The sequence below is a fragment of the Montipora foliosa genome, unplaced genomic scaffold (genome assembly GCF_036669935.1).
Source record: "Montipora foliosa isolate CH-2021 unplaced genomic scaffold, ASM3666993v2 scaffold_446, whole genome shotgun sequence".
Taxonomy (NCBI): Eukaryota; Metazoa; Cnidaria; class Anthozoa; order Scleractinia; family Acroporidae; genus Montipora; species Montipora foliosa.
Window position 1 is genome coordinate 262,501 of NW_027179752.1, and position 17,500 is coordinate 280,000.

The 17,500-nt window shown below is 41.7% G+C and overlaps 2 protein-coding genes and 1 pseudogene across 2 annotated transcripts in view; 1 reads left to right on the forward strand and 2 right to left on the reverse strand.

Annotated features, from left to right (window-relative positions):
- The window catches only part of LOC137989206 (uncharacterized), a 130,452-nt gene that overhangs the window by 65,696 nt on the left and 47,256 nt on the right, over nt 1-17,500 (forward strand). The gene's annotated exons all lie outside the window — the stretch shown is intronic.
- LOC137989200 (uncharacterized) lies at nt 5,348-6,907 on the reverse strand (annotated as a pseudogene).
- The window catches only part of LOC137989207 (uncharacterized), a 27,032-nt gene continuing 21,676 nt past the window's right edge, over nt 12,145-17,500 (reverse strand). Inside the window, exons 4-7 of the mRNA XM_068835060.1 lie at nt 17,269-17,500; nt 16,467-16,532; nt 14,539-14,685; nt 12,145-12,439 (exon numbers count right to left, since the gene is read on the reverse strand). The exon at nt 17,269-17,500 is cut by the window's right edge and continues 92 nt beyond it. Coding sequence (XP_068691161.1) covers nt 12,408-12,439; nt 14,539-14,685; nt 16,467-16,532; nt 17,269-17,500 — 477 coding nt within the window. The 3' untranslated portion in view covers nt 12,145-12,407. The remainder of the gene's footprint in view (nt 12,440-14,538; nt 14,686-16,466; nt 16,533-17,268) is intronic.

Genomic DNA, 17,500 nt, shown 5'->3' on the forward strand with positions numbered 1-17,500 from the left:
TTTTGTACGGACTGCGGACTGACCGCGTGGATTTTCAATGAAAGATTGGTGATTTTTGTATTATTGCATATGATTGCGGTTGAACAAAGAGTGAATTAGCTCTGAAAGGTTTTGGTACAAATGCTCCAGGAAGATTTGGAAAGAGGTGCAGAGTCGCCGTTTCAAACCGTTTTCCAACATACTTTGGATGAACATATTTGATGCGGAAACAAAGCTCAGGCTTTGGAGCCCTCTTCCAAAGGAGTATCGGTCAGCGTGGCCCATAAGAACCAGAAAAAGTCAAAACGCGAAACTGCGCAGGAGGTTGGAGAGGTAGATGACCTCTTTTATTCGATGCATTATGGGGCGCAAATCGTCCTTGATGACAAAATATCGGCGATCCCACCAATGAAGAGGGGTGATGTTCGAACGACTGTCTTAGGAATTATCCATAAGAATCACAGCACCGTTATGAAACAGATCGAAGGATCGCCAGTAATAAATGTCAGCGAAACCCCTGGTTTCAAAACTTGGGCGAGGTAACAGAATGGGTGGAAGCAGCAGAAGCAAATCGCCTCGGAGGAGAAAAACCGGAGGCGCCCAATACCAAATGGATTTTTGAAGAACATCTCATAGTTGAAGGTAAAGTCATTGAGGATCCCCTGGCGCCTTTGCATGTTGGAGAGGGGCGTTTTCCGGATCGGTTATTTAACAGGAGCCCATCTAAAGCCTACAACTCTACTGTGTTCGTGCAATGGCGTTTTCACAAGTAAGGTTATTTTTAGATTGAATTTCCCGCTAATTAGACTCCCGCAGGAGCCCGATGACCAATTACAAGAAATTAAGCTGACGTCATAGGGTCACCAAACCGGAACTGCCTTTGTTTTTTGACCTAATTCGCGGGAAGGGCTAGTCTAAAAATAAACCTGCAGCTGCTTGTGAAAACGCCGTTTCACAGACGCTGTATGGAAGTTGCACGCTCCAGATGGGCTCCTGTTATTTAACAAAAAGGCTCTTTTACCTCTTGATACTTATGACGACAAACTCTGTAGCTTAGAAAGCGTGAGGCAGGCAAACCCGGATTCGTTCTCACAAATATAAAAATGCAATGGTGAGTCAAGACGTTCTAGGCTACGACGCTAATGCCCTGTACCCAAGCACGATGTTGGGCGCAGTGCCTTGTGGTAAGGAGGTAGTTGTCCACTGGACATAAACGCCAGGGCAAGTCGATCGGTTTGCCAAAGCTTTGCAGCGAAACAGGTAGTTTGGGTTTGCTGAAGTGGACATCGAGATTCCAAAAGAGCTGTGGTCCAAAGCCATATATAATTATTCGAACTGGGGAGAGAAGCAAGTCAATTATAAGATGCTGATCATCGCAGTTATAAATCAACGTTACCTAAGCAGAAACGAAACTCGGAGAGCCTAACGTCAATTAATAACTGCGATGATCAGCATCTTGACTTGATTCTCTCCGCAGTTCAAATAATTATATATGACTTTCATATATATCCTATTGAAGTTGATAAACTTCTCACCCTCTTTGTTGCGTGCCGCACAAGCGACGTTAATGATCATGAGCTCTCATTGTTTTGATGGCCTGGCGAGAACCAACCCGAACACTATACAAGACTGAACATTTACCTAACAAATCCTTGAAAGGCAACCAAGGGTAAAGCTATCTTCACACGTACAAGTCACTTCATAGTACCAGTAGGGCTGGTAAGCCAAAACACTCAATATATGGCCTAATTCTACAAGTAAGCAAACAGTCTTGGTACCAGTTAGGCTGGAGGACATCAGCTCCGCCATTATATTTGACTATAAGATAAACAGGCCATCCTGGCGTCCTACCCCAAATAAGCTCTGGTTAGAATCTTTGTGCCAGTTAGGCTGGGGAACATCAACTCCGACATTAAATTAAACTATAATATAAACAGGCCATCTTGGCCTACATCACCAGATAAGCTTTCCAGCTCTGTGCCAGTTAGGCTGCCAGTTAGGCGGGGGATCACCAACTCCTACGTACATTATAAATAAAATACAATATAGCTTAGAGTACAAATACAAGAATAAAACGGAAAAAAGCCTTAAAACTAGCAGAGCTGAGCAACCACTAACAAAGAAAATGCGGTTCGAACGGAGGCCAGAAAAAACCTGCCAGAAAAAACCCCTGTGGGGAAAAAAGAGAATGTGCAGGAAATCTGGGTAGGAACCATGGCTCAAGCTCCAAGCGATTAGAAGCCCATCCTACGAAGGCTTTACAAGAATGAAATTAGAATAGCCGATTCAACCAGACTGGATGCATGATACCAGGAAAAGAAGGAACTAAGCAAAGAAAAAATTAAACGAAACGAAACGAAAGAACGCGGTTGGTTCTGAAGCCTAGATGACAGCCACGTGTTATACTCGGTCTTATATACCCCTGAAACCCTACCCATGATACCCCGGCCTGTAACCCAGGCCCATGTTGTATCTCGTGCCGACAAAATAGTTATTTCAGCCTTGTTCGCTTGCTCACCCGTCAGAAATAACATATTTTGTCTCCACTCCACAACAAAAAACAACACAGCATCGCTGAATCAAATAAGTTTATTTTGGGAGGGCCTGGCGAGAACAACCCCTATCTAGAGTGACAAAGAATTGGGCAAAAGGCAAGATAAATAGACACTATTAGCTTACATGGCTTAGAGCCCGAGGAATTTGGAAACAGAAAGCCTTTGATCAAGGTCGTCGTCAACATATGTGTCTTTGGCTTGCACGGACTTCCAGCGACCGTGTCGCTGAAACACTCTGTCACTGACACCACTGTTAGCTGCCATAGTCGCGCCACCCGAACGCAGAGAGTGCAGCCCGAAATTAAAAGGGTCGGCCCCAATGGCCTTCAAATCCCGCCTGAAAGCTTCCCTCATATTACTGTAACTAATAGGCCTATCGGGGGCTATCAACTTACAAGAACCCTTTCCCTTGGAAATGGGTCTAAAAATCAGATCCCTGGAATCTGGAGGAATTTGAAATTTCGAGAGATACCTTTTAAGGAGCTTGACAGGACACGCACCACTAGGAAGCTCGGAAATAACTACCTCGTCTCCTCGACGAAGCTGGTCGTTCTTACTTTTGGGGACTTTAATAACCACGAATCCCTCATTAAAGAAAACGTCATTCCTCCTTATCCTGGAAACATCGTCGAACCTAAAGAAACCGGCAAATGACAAAATATACAAGGTAATATTGCGCAGCTCAACAGGGTTGTCAAGGTTAGAACGGCTAATAATGTCATGAATCACACTAGATGAAACGGGCTCCTTGCGGTTAACGATAGCAGTACCAAGAAGCCTTTTTGAAGCAGACCTGGCGGCCTCGACAATAGGGTTATCCGTGGGAGAAGGGATACCAGCCATACTATGAGCCCACTTTATGCCATAAAAGGCAGAATCAATTACACTAGGGGAATGGGATTGCTCGATAAGGTGTTGTAAGTACAATGCAACATGAAAGGGTTTAGCGGGGAAAACATTCCCGTCAAACATACTAATGGCGAATTGCTTCCACTTGCGGTAAGCACGGTAGTACAGCAATGATGTACTGGTGGCCTTCGAGGACAGTACTGTCGTCTTCAGCCTGTCAGCTAACCCCTGCACGGGACCGTTAGGCAGAGCGTCCTGATCAAAGTCCCAAAAACCGGATTGGAAGATATCTAGAAGATACAAAAATAGGTGAGAAATACTGAGAAAAACCAATAGCAGAAATAATAGCAAACAGACAAGAGACGGGGAAAATGGCAGGAATAAACAAACATAAATGTAACGAATAAATAAACCCTTTATTGCATGGAAAGTATCACACCACGCGGTGGGACCAAACAATAGCCTACATGAAAACCAACAGGCAGCTCACGCAAAGCCGTATAAAAACCAAACTAGAGTAACATCTAATTACAAGAGTCACACTTTCCATAAGGCAAAGTGCAAAACCCCTCACGACATAAGGGGGGCCTAGGATGGCGAAAGTCGACTCGCAGAGCAACAACATCAAAATCAAGGGGTTTGGTGCCAAAAAGGGAATTACGGGCTTTCCCTTTGACAAATAATCCCTGGAACTTGGGTAAGTAGACCCAGTCAATGACGAATCTGCTCCAGTGCACACCATCTGTTGCGCAGACGTTCCAGAAGAACGACGACTTCCATAGCGGCAAAATTAGGGTACCTCTAGCAAGACACACTTCCATGTGTTTAAGAACTCTAACGATTAGGCAAACAGGTGGACAGAGCCAGTTATTGTCGTATCCCCAGTCCTGGGAAAAGGCGTCAACTGCCTCACAGCCGGGCTGAAAAAACCGGGAATTAAACCTTGGCAATTTGGAGTAGTAACTACAGGCGAACCTGTCGACGGTATGTGGACCCCAGTAATCATTAATACTTCGAAAAATAGAATCATTAATAGCATAATCGTCGAAATCAACAATCTTGCTGATGGAGTCGGCTCTGACATTAAGATCCCTAGGGATCCATCTAGCATCAAGAGAAATGCGATACTTAAGGCAAATCTGAAAAGCTTCAAGAGCTAACGCCTGCAGATCCAATTTCCTGCTGCCGTTGAGAAGGATAGACTCAACGTTCTGGTTGTCTGAATACCAGATGACCCTAGTGTTGGACAAACGCCCTGCAAAGGCCTCCAAGGCGAGACAAACGGCCTTAAGTTCTCTCCAAGTAGAACTCTTCACTTTTTCCTCAGGAGACCAATTCTGATGGAAAACCGATTCGGAATGGGACTCGACAAACGCGCCACAGGCTGAATCGGAAGCATCGGAGAAACTAACTCGGAACGGAAGCGATAGTACCCCCCAATAAACTCTACCGTTGAGGGAATCTACATTGTTAGCCCAAAAGTTAATTTCCGAAATGGAATCCTCCGACAAGAAAACCTCGCTATCCCAGGATAAAGCAGAATTCACCACTGAAAAGAGATGCCTGGTCATAATACGGGTGACTGACCCAACGCAGGGTCAGAACAGAACCATCAATGGTGTTAAGAACAACTCCTAGCCAGGTAAGGACTTGAACTGGTTCCCAAACGGACTTTTCCTGGTTGGGGACGAAACCAGACTTGAGTAAATCGGAATGAACGGCTAAACTGTGAATTTTGGCAGAAAGTTTATCGATTCCCCCTCCTAGGCCATCATCCAGGAAAATGGCAATAGGAATACCCCGACTTCTCCAGGATTTTTGAAGCGGTTTGAACATCTTGGTGAAAATAAAAGGAGCAGAAGAGAGGCCAAACGGAAGAACGCAAAATTGAAAATATCTGAACTTACCACTGCCAAAATCCCAAGCAAAAGCAAGGTATTGGCGGTGCTCCGGGAAAATTTCGATGTGATGATAGCCCGATTTCAGGTCAAATTTAAATAAATAATAGCCCTTGTCAAAAATCTGAGTGGCTACGGACAAGTCTTCGCACTTGAACTTTTGTTTGTAAATAAAAGCGTTCACGTGTCTCAGATCTAAGATTAGTCTCTGTTTACCCGAACTGCGAGTAGAAACAGAGAGCGGATTAATAATGCCCGGCGCGCAAAAAATTTCCTCGACAAGGTCAAGCTTGAGTAGGTCATTAACAGCTTCAGACACAAAAGCACTGTTGTTACGTGCAGAGGCATTGTTAGTTTTGTAGAAAGGTGTGGGAAGATGAAAGAACGGAATCTTGTAGCCCTGGATAATGACATTCAGGATGAACTGAGAAACTTCTAATGAACGCCAAAAATCAATGCATTTTCGAAGTCTTCCACGGACTGAGGGCAGAGCAGGAGTATCAATATCAGCAGAACATAGGGGATCTTTAAACCAACTTAAAACTAGCGGGAAAACATTGGGAGAAGATGGGTCAGAACTGGAATCAGGCTGACAATCACTCAAAGCTTCCAAAATAAAATCATTACGATCAAAACAAGACAGGACTACACCTGATAAATCCTGCTCATCTAGTCACTTTGAAGTTGAAGAGTTGGACTGTGTTGTCATCGCGGGGCAGCAGGCACGCCAATGGCCGGCCTTTCCACAAGCGAAGCATGTGCCAATGTTAGGACGACGAGACGGGAAACCGGAATTGGTCGCGGCTGGCTGGAAGGACAGAGGTTGTGATTGGGAACTTGAAGACGAAACCGACCTGCTGAGCGGGGAAGATGTTTTAGTCGCAGCCATTGCTGAAGACTTCTTCTTCTTTCGAGAAAACGTGGCTGCACGGGCACGGGTCTCAGCACCGTGGATGCGTTTTTCGTCCTCTGAATCATCTGCTAGATCATGTTGTTTGTATTCTTCGACCGTACTCCAACCGTATTCAGATCGGACTTGTCGGCGAGAAGAATATGCTTCTGCCGTTCGACGAGCAATTTCTCACCTTCTTCGAGGTCAGACTTGACTTTCTCAAGGTTGGACTTCTCAGCGGCAGACTTGGCGCTGTCGAAGGTTTCCGCAAGCTTGAGATTGAACTTGAACTGGTCCTCGTTGGCTTTTCTTTTAACCCTTTAAGCCCCGAGGGGTTCCCCATTGACGAGTAAAATCGTCTGGCGTTAGTAAAATCTATAAGTGCCATTTGGCACTATCGGGGCTGAAAGGGTTAAACGGGGACATAGTTTTTTGATGCTGTTAGCTTAACCCTTTAAGCCCCGAGGGGTTCCCCATTGACGAGTAAAATCGTCTGGCCTTAGACAGAGTAAAATCTATAAGTGCCATTTGGCACTATCGGGGCTGAAAGGGTTAAACTTATGCGGCTCTTGAAATTTCAGTTTCTTGATCTCTTTCATTTGATGTTCTGTCGAAGTCTCGTTGGCACGCTTAATCTGACCTGCAGTGTCCTTGAGCAGCTCCTTAAAGGAGGCCATTAACTGATTGTTGTTGGCTCTAATTAGGTCGGACACTTCGTCTTTGGTAACCGACATTACGGCAAAAAGAAAAAATTAAACGAAACGAAACGAAAGAACGCGGTTGGTTCTGAAGCCTAGATGTCAGCCACGTGTTATACTCGGTCTTATATACCCCTGAAACCCTACCCATGATACCCCGGCCTGTAACCCAGGCCCATGTTGTATCTCGTGCCGACAAAATAGTTATTTCAGCCTTGTTCGCTTGCTCACCCGTCAGAAATAACATATTTAACAATAAATTAGCAGCCCTGGTAGTTACTTAAAACCAACAATTTAAACGCCTTTGGGCCTTATTAAAGATTTTAATTAATAAAATACCGTTTCCAAAACCAAAACTTTAAGTTTAATGGCATAATTCTTTACATCAGTAAGAAGGGAGAAAAAATGAAAGATGGCGAGATGGTAGAAGGAGAAAAGTTTATTCCAATTTTCGTCTTCGTCTTCGTCTTCGCCCTAGTCCTCTTCCTCGTCCACGTCCTCGGCCCGGGCCGCGGAGCAGTTTGAACTGGCCTTTGTTTTTGTACGGACTGCGGACTGACCGCGTGGATTTTCAATGAAAGATTGGTGATTTTTGTATTATTGCATATGATTGCGGTTGAACAAAGAGTGAATTAGCTCTGAAAGGTTTTGGTACAAATGCTCCAGGAAGATTTGGAAAGAGGTGCAGAGTCGCCGTTTCAAACCGTTTTCCAACATACTTTGGATGAACATATTTGATGCGGAAACAAAGCTCAGGCTTTGGAGCCCTCTTCCACAGGAGTATCGGTCAGCGTGGCCCATAAGAACCAGAAAAAGTCAAAACGCGAAACTGCGCAGGAGGTTAGAGAGGTAGATGACCTCTTTTATTCGATGCATTATGGGGCGCAAATCGTCCTTGATGACAAAATATCGGCGATCCCACCAATGAAGAGGTGTGATGTTCGAACGACTGTCTTAGGAATTATCCATAAGAATCACAGCACCGTTATGAAACAGATCGAAGGATGGCCAGTAATAAATGTCAGCGAAACCCCTGGTTTCAAAACTTGGGCGAGGTAACAGAATGGGTGGAAGCAGCAGAAGCAAATCGCCTCGGAGGAGAAAAACCGGAGGCGCCCAATACCAAATGGATTTTTGAAGAACATCTCATAGTTGAAGGTAAAGTCATTGAGGATCCCCTGGCGCCTTTGCATGTTGGAGAGGGGCGTTTTCCGGATCGGTTATTTAACAGGAGCCCATCTAAAGCCTACAACTCTACTGTGTTCGTGCAATGGCGTTTTCACAAGTAAGGTTATTTTTAGATTGAATTTCCCGCTAATTAGACTCCCACAGGAGCCCGATGACCAATTACAAGAAATTAAGCTGACGTCAAAGGGTCACCAAACCGGAACTGCCTTTGTTTTTTGACCTAATTCGCGGGAAGGGCTAGTCTAAAAATAAACCTGCAGCTGCTTGTGAAAACGCCGTTTCACAGACGCTGTATGGAAGTTGCACGCTCCAGATGGGCTCCTGTTATTTAACAAAAAGGCTCTTTTACCTCTTGATACTTATGACGACAAACTCTGTAGCTTAGAAAGCGTGAGGCAGGCAAACCCGGATTCGTTCTCACAAATATAAAAATGCAATGGTGAGTCAAGACGTTCTAGGCTACGACGCTAATGCCCTGTACCCAAGCACGATGTTGGGCGCAGTGCCTTGTGGTAAGGAGGTAGTTGTCCACTGGACATAAACGCCAGGGCAAGTCGATCGGTTTGCCAAAGCTTTGCAGCGAAACAGGTAGTTTGGGTTTGCTGAGGTGGACATCGAGATTCCAAAAGAGCTGTGGTCCAAAGCCATATATAATTATTCGAACTGGGGAGAGAAGCAAGTCAATTATAAGATGCTGATCATCGCAGTTATAAATCAACGTTACCTAAGCAGAAACGAAACTCGGAGAGCCTAACGTCAATTAATAACTGCGATGATCAGCATCTTGACTTGATTCTCTCCGCAGTTCAAATAATTATATATGACTTTCATATATATCCTATTGAAGTTGATAAACTTCTCACCCTCTTTGTTGCGTGCCGCACAAGCGACGTTAATGATGATGAGCTCTCATCGTTTTGATGGTGTTTTTAATTCAGTTAAGTGTTTACAGTTAGCATAGTCGTGCGGCAGAGGGAACACTTCATAGTTGAGCAGCCCAAACAACTCAACAAGGATCGAAATTCACCGATCGTAGACGACTTCCATAATGGTTAAACAGATTTTGATTCTTCCGCCATTTTCGAATGAGTTAATTTTGCAACAGGAAAGATTACGTGCGTTTCCTACTACTTATTTAAAATTTCATTTCTGGTCACTGACTGGCTTTTTGGCTACTTATGTTTTAGACCAATGAGGCTGAATGCTTTTGTTCAGACGTTTATTCCCTCTTTCCTTTCAGTGTGGATTAAACGGATTTAGAAAGTTTTGGCGAAAATGTTTTACTTTAGAAGTGGTTATTTTGAATTAATCTGTAGAATCCGGGTCCTGTCCTGTAGTACTAAGACTGTAGACTGTATTCAGTCCTTGATTCATACCTACTGTTTATCTTGCCGAAGCCAGCAAGCTTCCATTGACCGATCATTGTTTGGGACCCTTGCTGTTCGTCATTTACACGTCTACGTTGTTCAAGGTTATAGAGCGTCATCTACCACAACCTCGTTGTTACGCAAACCAGAAGAGTTGAGTGATCTGTTGTACTTTACTTTGAAACCGGACAATAATAGAGTAACAGATGAGGCCATACGCGCCATACAAGATTATACGTGATATACGGAGCTAGATGATTGATAGCAGATTACTTTTACATGGAGGCAAGACGGAATTTCTTGTTATTGGAACTCGCAAACAGCTGAATAAACAAGCCCTTTGCAATTACAAGTTGGTGACCAGATGATCGATCCATCCTTAAATGTTAGAAACTTGGGTTTTTTTGTTGACAACTCATTAAGCATGTACACTCACATCAATGAAATGTGTACGGCGGCTTTCTATCCTATCCACAATATTCGTCGTGTCTCTAATAAATGCCTTCAGACCTTGGTTCATGCTTTTGTTACCTCACGATCAGATTACTGCAACAGTTTACTTTATGGATTGCCTAAATACCAGGCCCCAGTTGTTCAAACGATGGATAGCGCTATCCACCGGATAAATCACTGTCCAGCGGATAAACACTAGCAAAACCAATTGAGTTATCTAGTGGATAGCGATCTATCCGGCAGATAGCGCTATCCATCGTTTGAACAACTGGGGCCAGATTGATAAGTTACAGGGCGTCCAGAACTCGCCAGTATAACCAGAGTTTCGCCTATTCTCTACGATCTTCACTGGTTACCTTTTTTTTATCCCATTCATTTTAAAATATTAGTTATTACATTTAAGGCTATTCACGGTATCTCACCTAGTTATATTGGCAATTTGATTATTGGTCTTGCGCTGCTTGCATTAAGATCTAACAATACTATCTTAAGGGCGTATACTAACGACTTTAGGTGCTCGTTCTTTTTATTCAGCCGCCCCCACTTTGTAGGATAGCCTTGCTGCTTGCGTTCGTGAAATCGAATCACTGGGTGCTTTCAGGAAACATCTTAAAACATATCTTTTTAGCTTAGCTTTTACGTAGTTTTTTTTTTCTTTAGTAGTCGATTTTCTTTGTACATAAATATACATAGGTAGTAGTCTCATGTTTTTATTCTTCTAATGATGTATTTTTATCATATAGATAGTTTTCACCTGACGTCCGGCAGCAGCCAAGTAGTGCTCAGAACAATAGAGAAAAAAGCCTTTGGGGAATTTGACTCTATTATAACGCAAAACATGAGTGATAAATTGTAATTGTTTTGTGCACCAACATAGCCGTATCATCACGTGACTGAAAACTATCTATAAAGAGTATTATTATTATTATTATTATTATTATTATTATTATTATTATTATTATTATAACGGACTGTTGTGTGACATAGTGCCCAAATATGGTAGCTCCATATTGGGGCATGCCATGTGGTCTAGAGAGCAGAGGAGATTGTAAGAGCGTGTGGCTCGCGGACGATATTAAAAACTGAGGACTTCAGTGCTCTCCGCGTTCTGTGTTAGCGAACCCAGGGTACTGTAACATTATTATTATTTATTTTTTGTTTAGTCACGTAACTGTACAGCGCTTTTGATCATTTTAATGTTAAAAAGCGCTATAGTAAGTTAATAAACTATTATTATTATTATTATTATTATTATTATTATTATTATTATTATTATTATTATTATTATTATAGATCAATAGTTTGTCAGGGGCAATCTAGAGAGTGAGCGGTGGGTGAGTGATTTTCAATAAATCGTTTTGAATCTTTGTGACCTGTGGAATACTCAATACGGGGGCGAACATTTTCCAGAACGCTAGTCTAGAGCTTAATGAGGTCCTTTAGTGTGTTATCATTGCATAAATCCTTCAAAAACAGTGTATGATAAAACCTCATCTTCGAGCGGATACCGAATTTAAGGATTTTTTTTCGTGTTCAGTAATGAGCCAAACGTTCTCCTCACCTAATTTATAAAGTTGCAATGCTTTATAAAGAAGTAACTGCAACACCTTCAATATTCTCACAATTTGTTCTCATATTTGCCACATTTTATTCAAAAAATGCTAAATGCAGTACTAAACATTATTTGCTCTGAATTATCCAACTTTGCAAAGCTATTATCGAGCGACACGCTAAACAAGCTCAGAATGACCTAATTTTTAAATTTTTCTTATTTGAATTTACATATCATCTAAAGCATTTTTAGGGAGAAAAGCCATTGCAAGCTCCTAATTGTTGAAAACTTTCACTGTAGCCGCCGCAATTTCCCTTTCGTAAACAAGCGATGCCATTTGGACGAGACAATTTTCACTTTTAAGTTTGTCGTTTGCAAATGAGGAAACAAATACTTAATCTAGATCTAGGACTAGATTAGCCGCGTATGTCACTTAGAATTTAAAAAAAAAACTGAGCAAAAACCTTACAAAAAAAATTATTAAAGTTGATCTAACGATGTCGAACCTCTACACTACCGAAACAACGGCTTCTAGTTGACAATTTTAAAGTATTTAAATGAAGCAACCCGAATAAAAAGGCTTCAATCTTGGACAAAAATCGTTGAGAATATTAAAAACAGGGGTTATTTTGCGCACGACGTCCTCAATATCGCACATTACTTGCCATCCCCCTCCCCCCTATAACCAATGTTGCTTTGTTTCGTCTAGCAACTTTGATCGGGGTGGGGGGGGGGGGCAATAAGAGAGCTTTTTTTTCATACTTGTGATCGGAGTTTAGTCCAAAAGCAGAGTTTTCTCAACAATTTTGTCCAAGATTGTTGGTTACTAAGAATGGCATCGATCGTCAAAATTTACGGAAGGGAAATTAGCTTAGCCGTCATGTTGACACACTGCTGGCCATAAGTCTTCTCCGTGAACAAAGAAACCATTCCGTTCGGTTAAATCCGGTCTCAGGTTGAATCCGTTTTTGCCAGGTTAGTCGTTCTCGACTCCCTCTTCAGCACAACCTGCAAAACATTATATGGAGGATTGCAGTGTTTCAAAGAAGTAATACTAATTGCTTTTGTCAACTATTCTAGAACAACCTTTTTGATCTTCGATCTCACGACCGTGTTTCCCCTTGCAGAGTTTCTCTGATTGGCCATTTTTTTGTATTCGCCTGTTTTCATCGGCCATTTAACAATTATTCGCCGAAGGCGAGGTGAATATCTGTGAATAATGACATCGACTTCATTAAGAATAAAATACAAACACTGGCGATAATCATTTTTTTAAAATGCATTTTATTAAAATGCATTTTATATTAACTTGACGTTTCGTATAAAATGCATATTTTAAAAATGTTTATCGCCGCTGTTTGTATTTTATTCTTAATTAAGCTAAGATGACTTAAGAGCAAGAACTTCGACTTCGTCTTGGTTTTTATTCACCGATATTTATTTATTCACCGATATTGCCGGAGGTGAAAATTGTTTTATTATAATTACATAGGTGATTATTTGAAAAATATGCATTTTCTCTAACAATTAATTTCGTCGTTTGTCACCTCCACAGAACGGCTTGTGGCCATTTTCAAAAACACCGCTTGGGTGATTATCTCGTATTGTTATACTCAAATACGCTTTCTGGTTGGAGGAGAACGTGTCACGTGTCATTGGTCAAAACTTCATGACGCCCTAGGGCGAACAAAACTTCATGACGCCCTAGGGCAACAACAACTTGAACTTTCGACTCACACGTGATTAGGTCGTGCACCTTTGAAACGGCGGCAAATCTGTACGCCAGCCGACGTCAAGCAAATAATTTTTATCTGTGTATTGTTCTATTTTGAGTTGGAAGGTATAACAAAACACTTAATGACTGGCCCCTCGGGAAACGGTGAGTTTTGTTTCCCCTCGACCTCAATGTTTCCCTCGGCTTCGCCTCGGGGAACATTGAGGGTCTCGGGGAAACAAAACTCACTGTTTCCCTTGGGGCCAGTCATTAAGTGCTTAATAATCATCTCAAGCGCAACCAAATAGAAACATCCTGTTTAAACGGGTTTTTATTGAGCGTGTAAAATAAAAACCAGCAGCCAATTAGAACAGGGTGAGACGACCAATGAAAAGCAACAACCTTGTGTAACCGCGGCGAAGCACAGAAAAACGCTTGCATTTCTTACTTGATTTTTGAAACGTTGGTAGTTCAATGTGTTATCACAACTAGTTGTGATGACAAGATTTGAAAGTCGTTATGAAAATGCAACTTATGTCCTGGAATCAACATTAAATTGGGCTGCATTTGTTATCATTTTGAATGGAAATTACTCATGTTGGTATTTTCATTTAGTGCCAGTGAGTGCGCGAGTTTTTAGTTTGGATCCTCATCTTTTGAATTCGCTTCTCGTATCCACGAGTAAAAAACCGTGAGGCTTTTGATTAGCGTACTGTTGTCTAGCAACCATCTAATACTAGGCTTCCCTAGATTGTGCTCGCATAATTTTTTACATAATTTGAGAAGCCTACCATAATTTTCCCCATCTTCAAAAAAGCAGAAATGGAAGCACGATTCGTATGTTTTGACGACTATCAAATCAAGTTGCCGTTGTGTGATGAATTTATTGAGCCCGGGGACTGGGACCTGACAGGAACCAGAAGTCCCATTGCAAACAATGTCAGTCCCTGTTACTTTCTCATAGGCAAGGTTACAAAATGGCGTCCGCCATGCCAGCCGATTCGAGCAAAATTTTGCAATTTTGCAGTCTTCTGATGAGAAATCACGGATCACAACCCAACAAACCATGCATGTGTTTTCTGAAGCCACGATTGTGGGATTGTGGTATTAATTGTGTTTTTTTCTTGAAGATCGTTGTTTGAAAGAAGTTTGAAGCAGCATGAACAATAAAAGGACTTGAAAATAGCTAACAAGAATAAAAGGCTTCTAATGAAAGAAAATCTAATTTTGCACTTATTTGCCATGTTTTCAAAGAGCGCAATTGAAAAGTAGCATAATTTTGGCATAAATTGGTCGAAAAAAACGACCAGCGGTGCTTCAGGCATAATTATGCTACTCTTTCAAGCTAACCGTCATACTTCATTGATCCCTGAACGAAACAATTGGAACCTACCTGTAATATTTTTGTATGTCTTCTTTTTCTTGAAGTACCAAGTAACTGCCAGGGCATTACCAAGTAAAAAGACTCCAACAACCGAGATGACAACTGGAATGATCCACTCTTCGTGGCCTTTTTGGTTACTGGAGGATTCCTTTGAACCTTAAGAAAATGATGACACATCTCGTCACTTTAATCTACCTTATTGAAATTTTCGTGAACGATTTTTCTTCCGTTGTTACGCTTTGAAACCCAATTTAATAGGGGAGCCGGCAGAGCGTCTGCGGAGGTCAGAGCAATTGCCTGCCTGTACTTGTTCGATTCCTGTATTTGGCTTCATATGTGGGTTGAGTTATTGCCGGTTCTCTACTCTGCTCCGAGAAGTTTTTCTCCAGGTAATCTGGTTTTGCCCCTCGTCCAAAACCAACATGCAATTTCATTAAATTTCCAGAGAGCCATGATCGAGTAATCGTAATAGCTTTATTATGTTTCATGCCTGTTTAGAGCGACTTTCAATTGAGTGTCGTAAAACCAAAGCCAATATAATTACTTTCGCCAATCAAAAAGTACGGAGACAATCCAGTAAACTAATCAAAACTTGAAGTAATTACACGTAGCCGACACAAAGAGCGGGAAAATGTGCACGTGCGAGCCAAGATTGGTTTTGGTTTCACTTCTGATTGGTTGAAAAAGTGGCGCAAGAACTAAGAACCAACCACTGAGTGAAGTAATGAAAAACCAAAGTAATTATATAATTACTTTCGACACTCAATTGAAAACCACTCTATATTAAAGTGTTTTGTCACAGGGAATGCTACATTTTCCCCAAAGATTTTTTTCATGTGCTCAGTACGCTTCGTCATGTTGAATCATGAACTGTCTAATTGAGTTGAACTGCCTCTCCACTTTTCTCCTTTTCGGAAATGAATAAAGTAAGTTGTTTTTAACCTGGACAATTCATCAGTACCTATAAAGTAAACAGAATATTACATGGCCGCTTGGGGATACGAATTTTATCTTCTTGTGCTCATAGTATCTCGCACCTGTTCGCTCAGTGCTTACTCGTGAGAGATATTCTCATCAAAACAGCACTCGAAGATAAAATTCGTATCCCATAATCTTTTAATATTACAACTGCGACCTTTAAACACTACATAATGCCTGGGATCGATAGCTGTATTTTTGCAAAGTTGTCAGCCAGGGAAGTATGTCGAAAACTTAGTTACTTGCCTCTCCCTTGGCTTCTTGGCTGGGCAGAAGAGGAGGCCCTGGGAACGAGGTTGCTTTTCTTAGCCCGGCAATATAATTTGTCCGTAAGTGTCCAGAACTTTACTCATAATATTTACTGTCTTCAGCGCGCAAACATCGTAACGGTTACTTTTGAAAAGGTTTCAGTTGCTAAGCATACGAAACGTCAAGTCTTTTTAAAAATGCGTTTGTTTACCATGTTTATCACCGCTGCTTGTGTTTTATTTTAAATCAGCACGCAAACTCTGTAAGAGCTCTTTTTAAAAGGCACCCTTTATACTCCCAGCCACTTCCCAAAACCCTGACTTGAAATGGTCCACAGTTCGTTATCCTTCTTGCATACTCATTAGCTTTTGGTTATGGGAAGGTCACCCCAGACAAGCAAGCTCGCTGGAGAAGACGCGGTGGTACCAATAGAGTAAGCAGGAAGGGTATGGCGACTCCAACCAAAGTAAGTCAAACTGACAACCTTAAATAATTAACGCACACTTATATCGCACGCCCGAAGCCTAGTGAATATTAATGAGATATAGATAGTACATCACCTGTTATTGGTGCTATGGTGAAATGTCATCATCATCATCATCAACATTATCATCATCTTTATTATTATTATTATTATTATTATTATTATTATTATTCCTGTTGTTGTTGTTGTTGTTGTTGTTGTTGTTGTTGTTAACTAATCCACTAACCTGCCGTTAACTCGGGAATCGAAGCAGGAGTTGTGTTGTCACTGACTTCATTTGTGGTTGAAATGTCTGGAATCAAGCAAAATGTTTAAGGCACAAAACTATACAATATATTCCCATTTGAAGACAAGACTATACCGTTAAATTTGTCCTTCAGTTTTTTGTGAAGCCTGTTTTTTGCCACTCCCTTCAGCAGAGAGGAGAGGAATTACTCATACGTAGCAAACGGACAGCTGTGCTCCTGCCTTTGAGCTCAAGTATCGGTGACCACATTTTAAATGACGGAAGATACAACAGTGAATGTCTTCGGGGCTTGACTGACGTACGCAATGCTTGGCGAGTTGGCCGAACCAAAAGGTTTCTGCTGAGTCCATTGCCCGGGTACGAAACACGAAAATGCCAAATGTTCAGTGTTATTATCATTATCATGCCTCCCAAGATCGTACGCGCTATCAATGGCTAATTTAGCGTCCATATTCTACAGTAAAGGTTCGCTATATTGGTTTTCTTAATTCAAAGATCGTTTTTCTCCGGCAATATTGTATGTCAGAGGTCCTTTAAGGTTTCTCGTGCGGATTTTGAGGCTCGTTTTTTTCAGTTGAATTTATTGCCCTTCCTGACTCTTAATGAGGCTCTCAAACTCGACTCCCGCTCTTTTTGCTCTTTACTCGTTCCTTATTTTCTGTACCCGGATTCCCTTTCACAGTTTCCTTCAAAGATACCCCTAAAACTCGGTTAATAAAAGGAATTTATCACTCTATATATGTTGCTTGTTAGTTTCATTCACTAGGAAAAGGTTCCTTACCCGATAGCACCTTCAATTGAATTTTGACTGAGCTGTTCAACCATCCTATAACAACGTCTTCGCATGATTGATGACAGCTGTACTCCCCTTCATCTTCGCCTGTAACGTTGGCAATTTCGAGCTTGTAGGCATCATAGCATTTGCTGTATTTCTCCGTCACTATTGTATACTTTTCATCTGTCTTTAAAGACACCGGGTTATTGTTGAAATGCCACGCCAATGCCTCAGCATC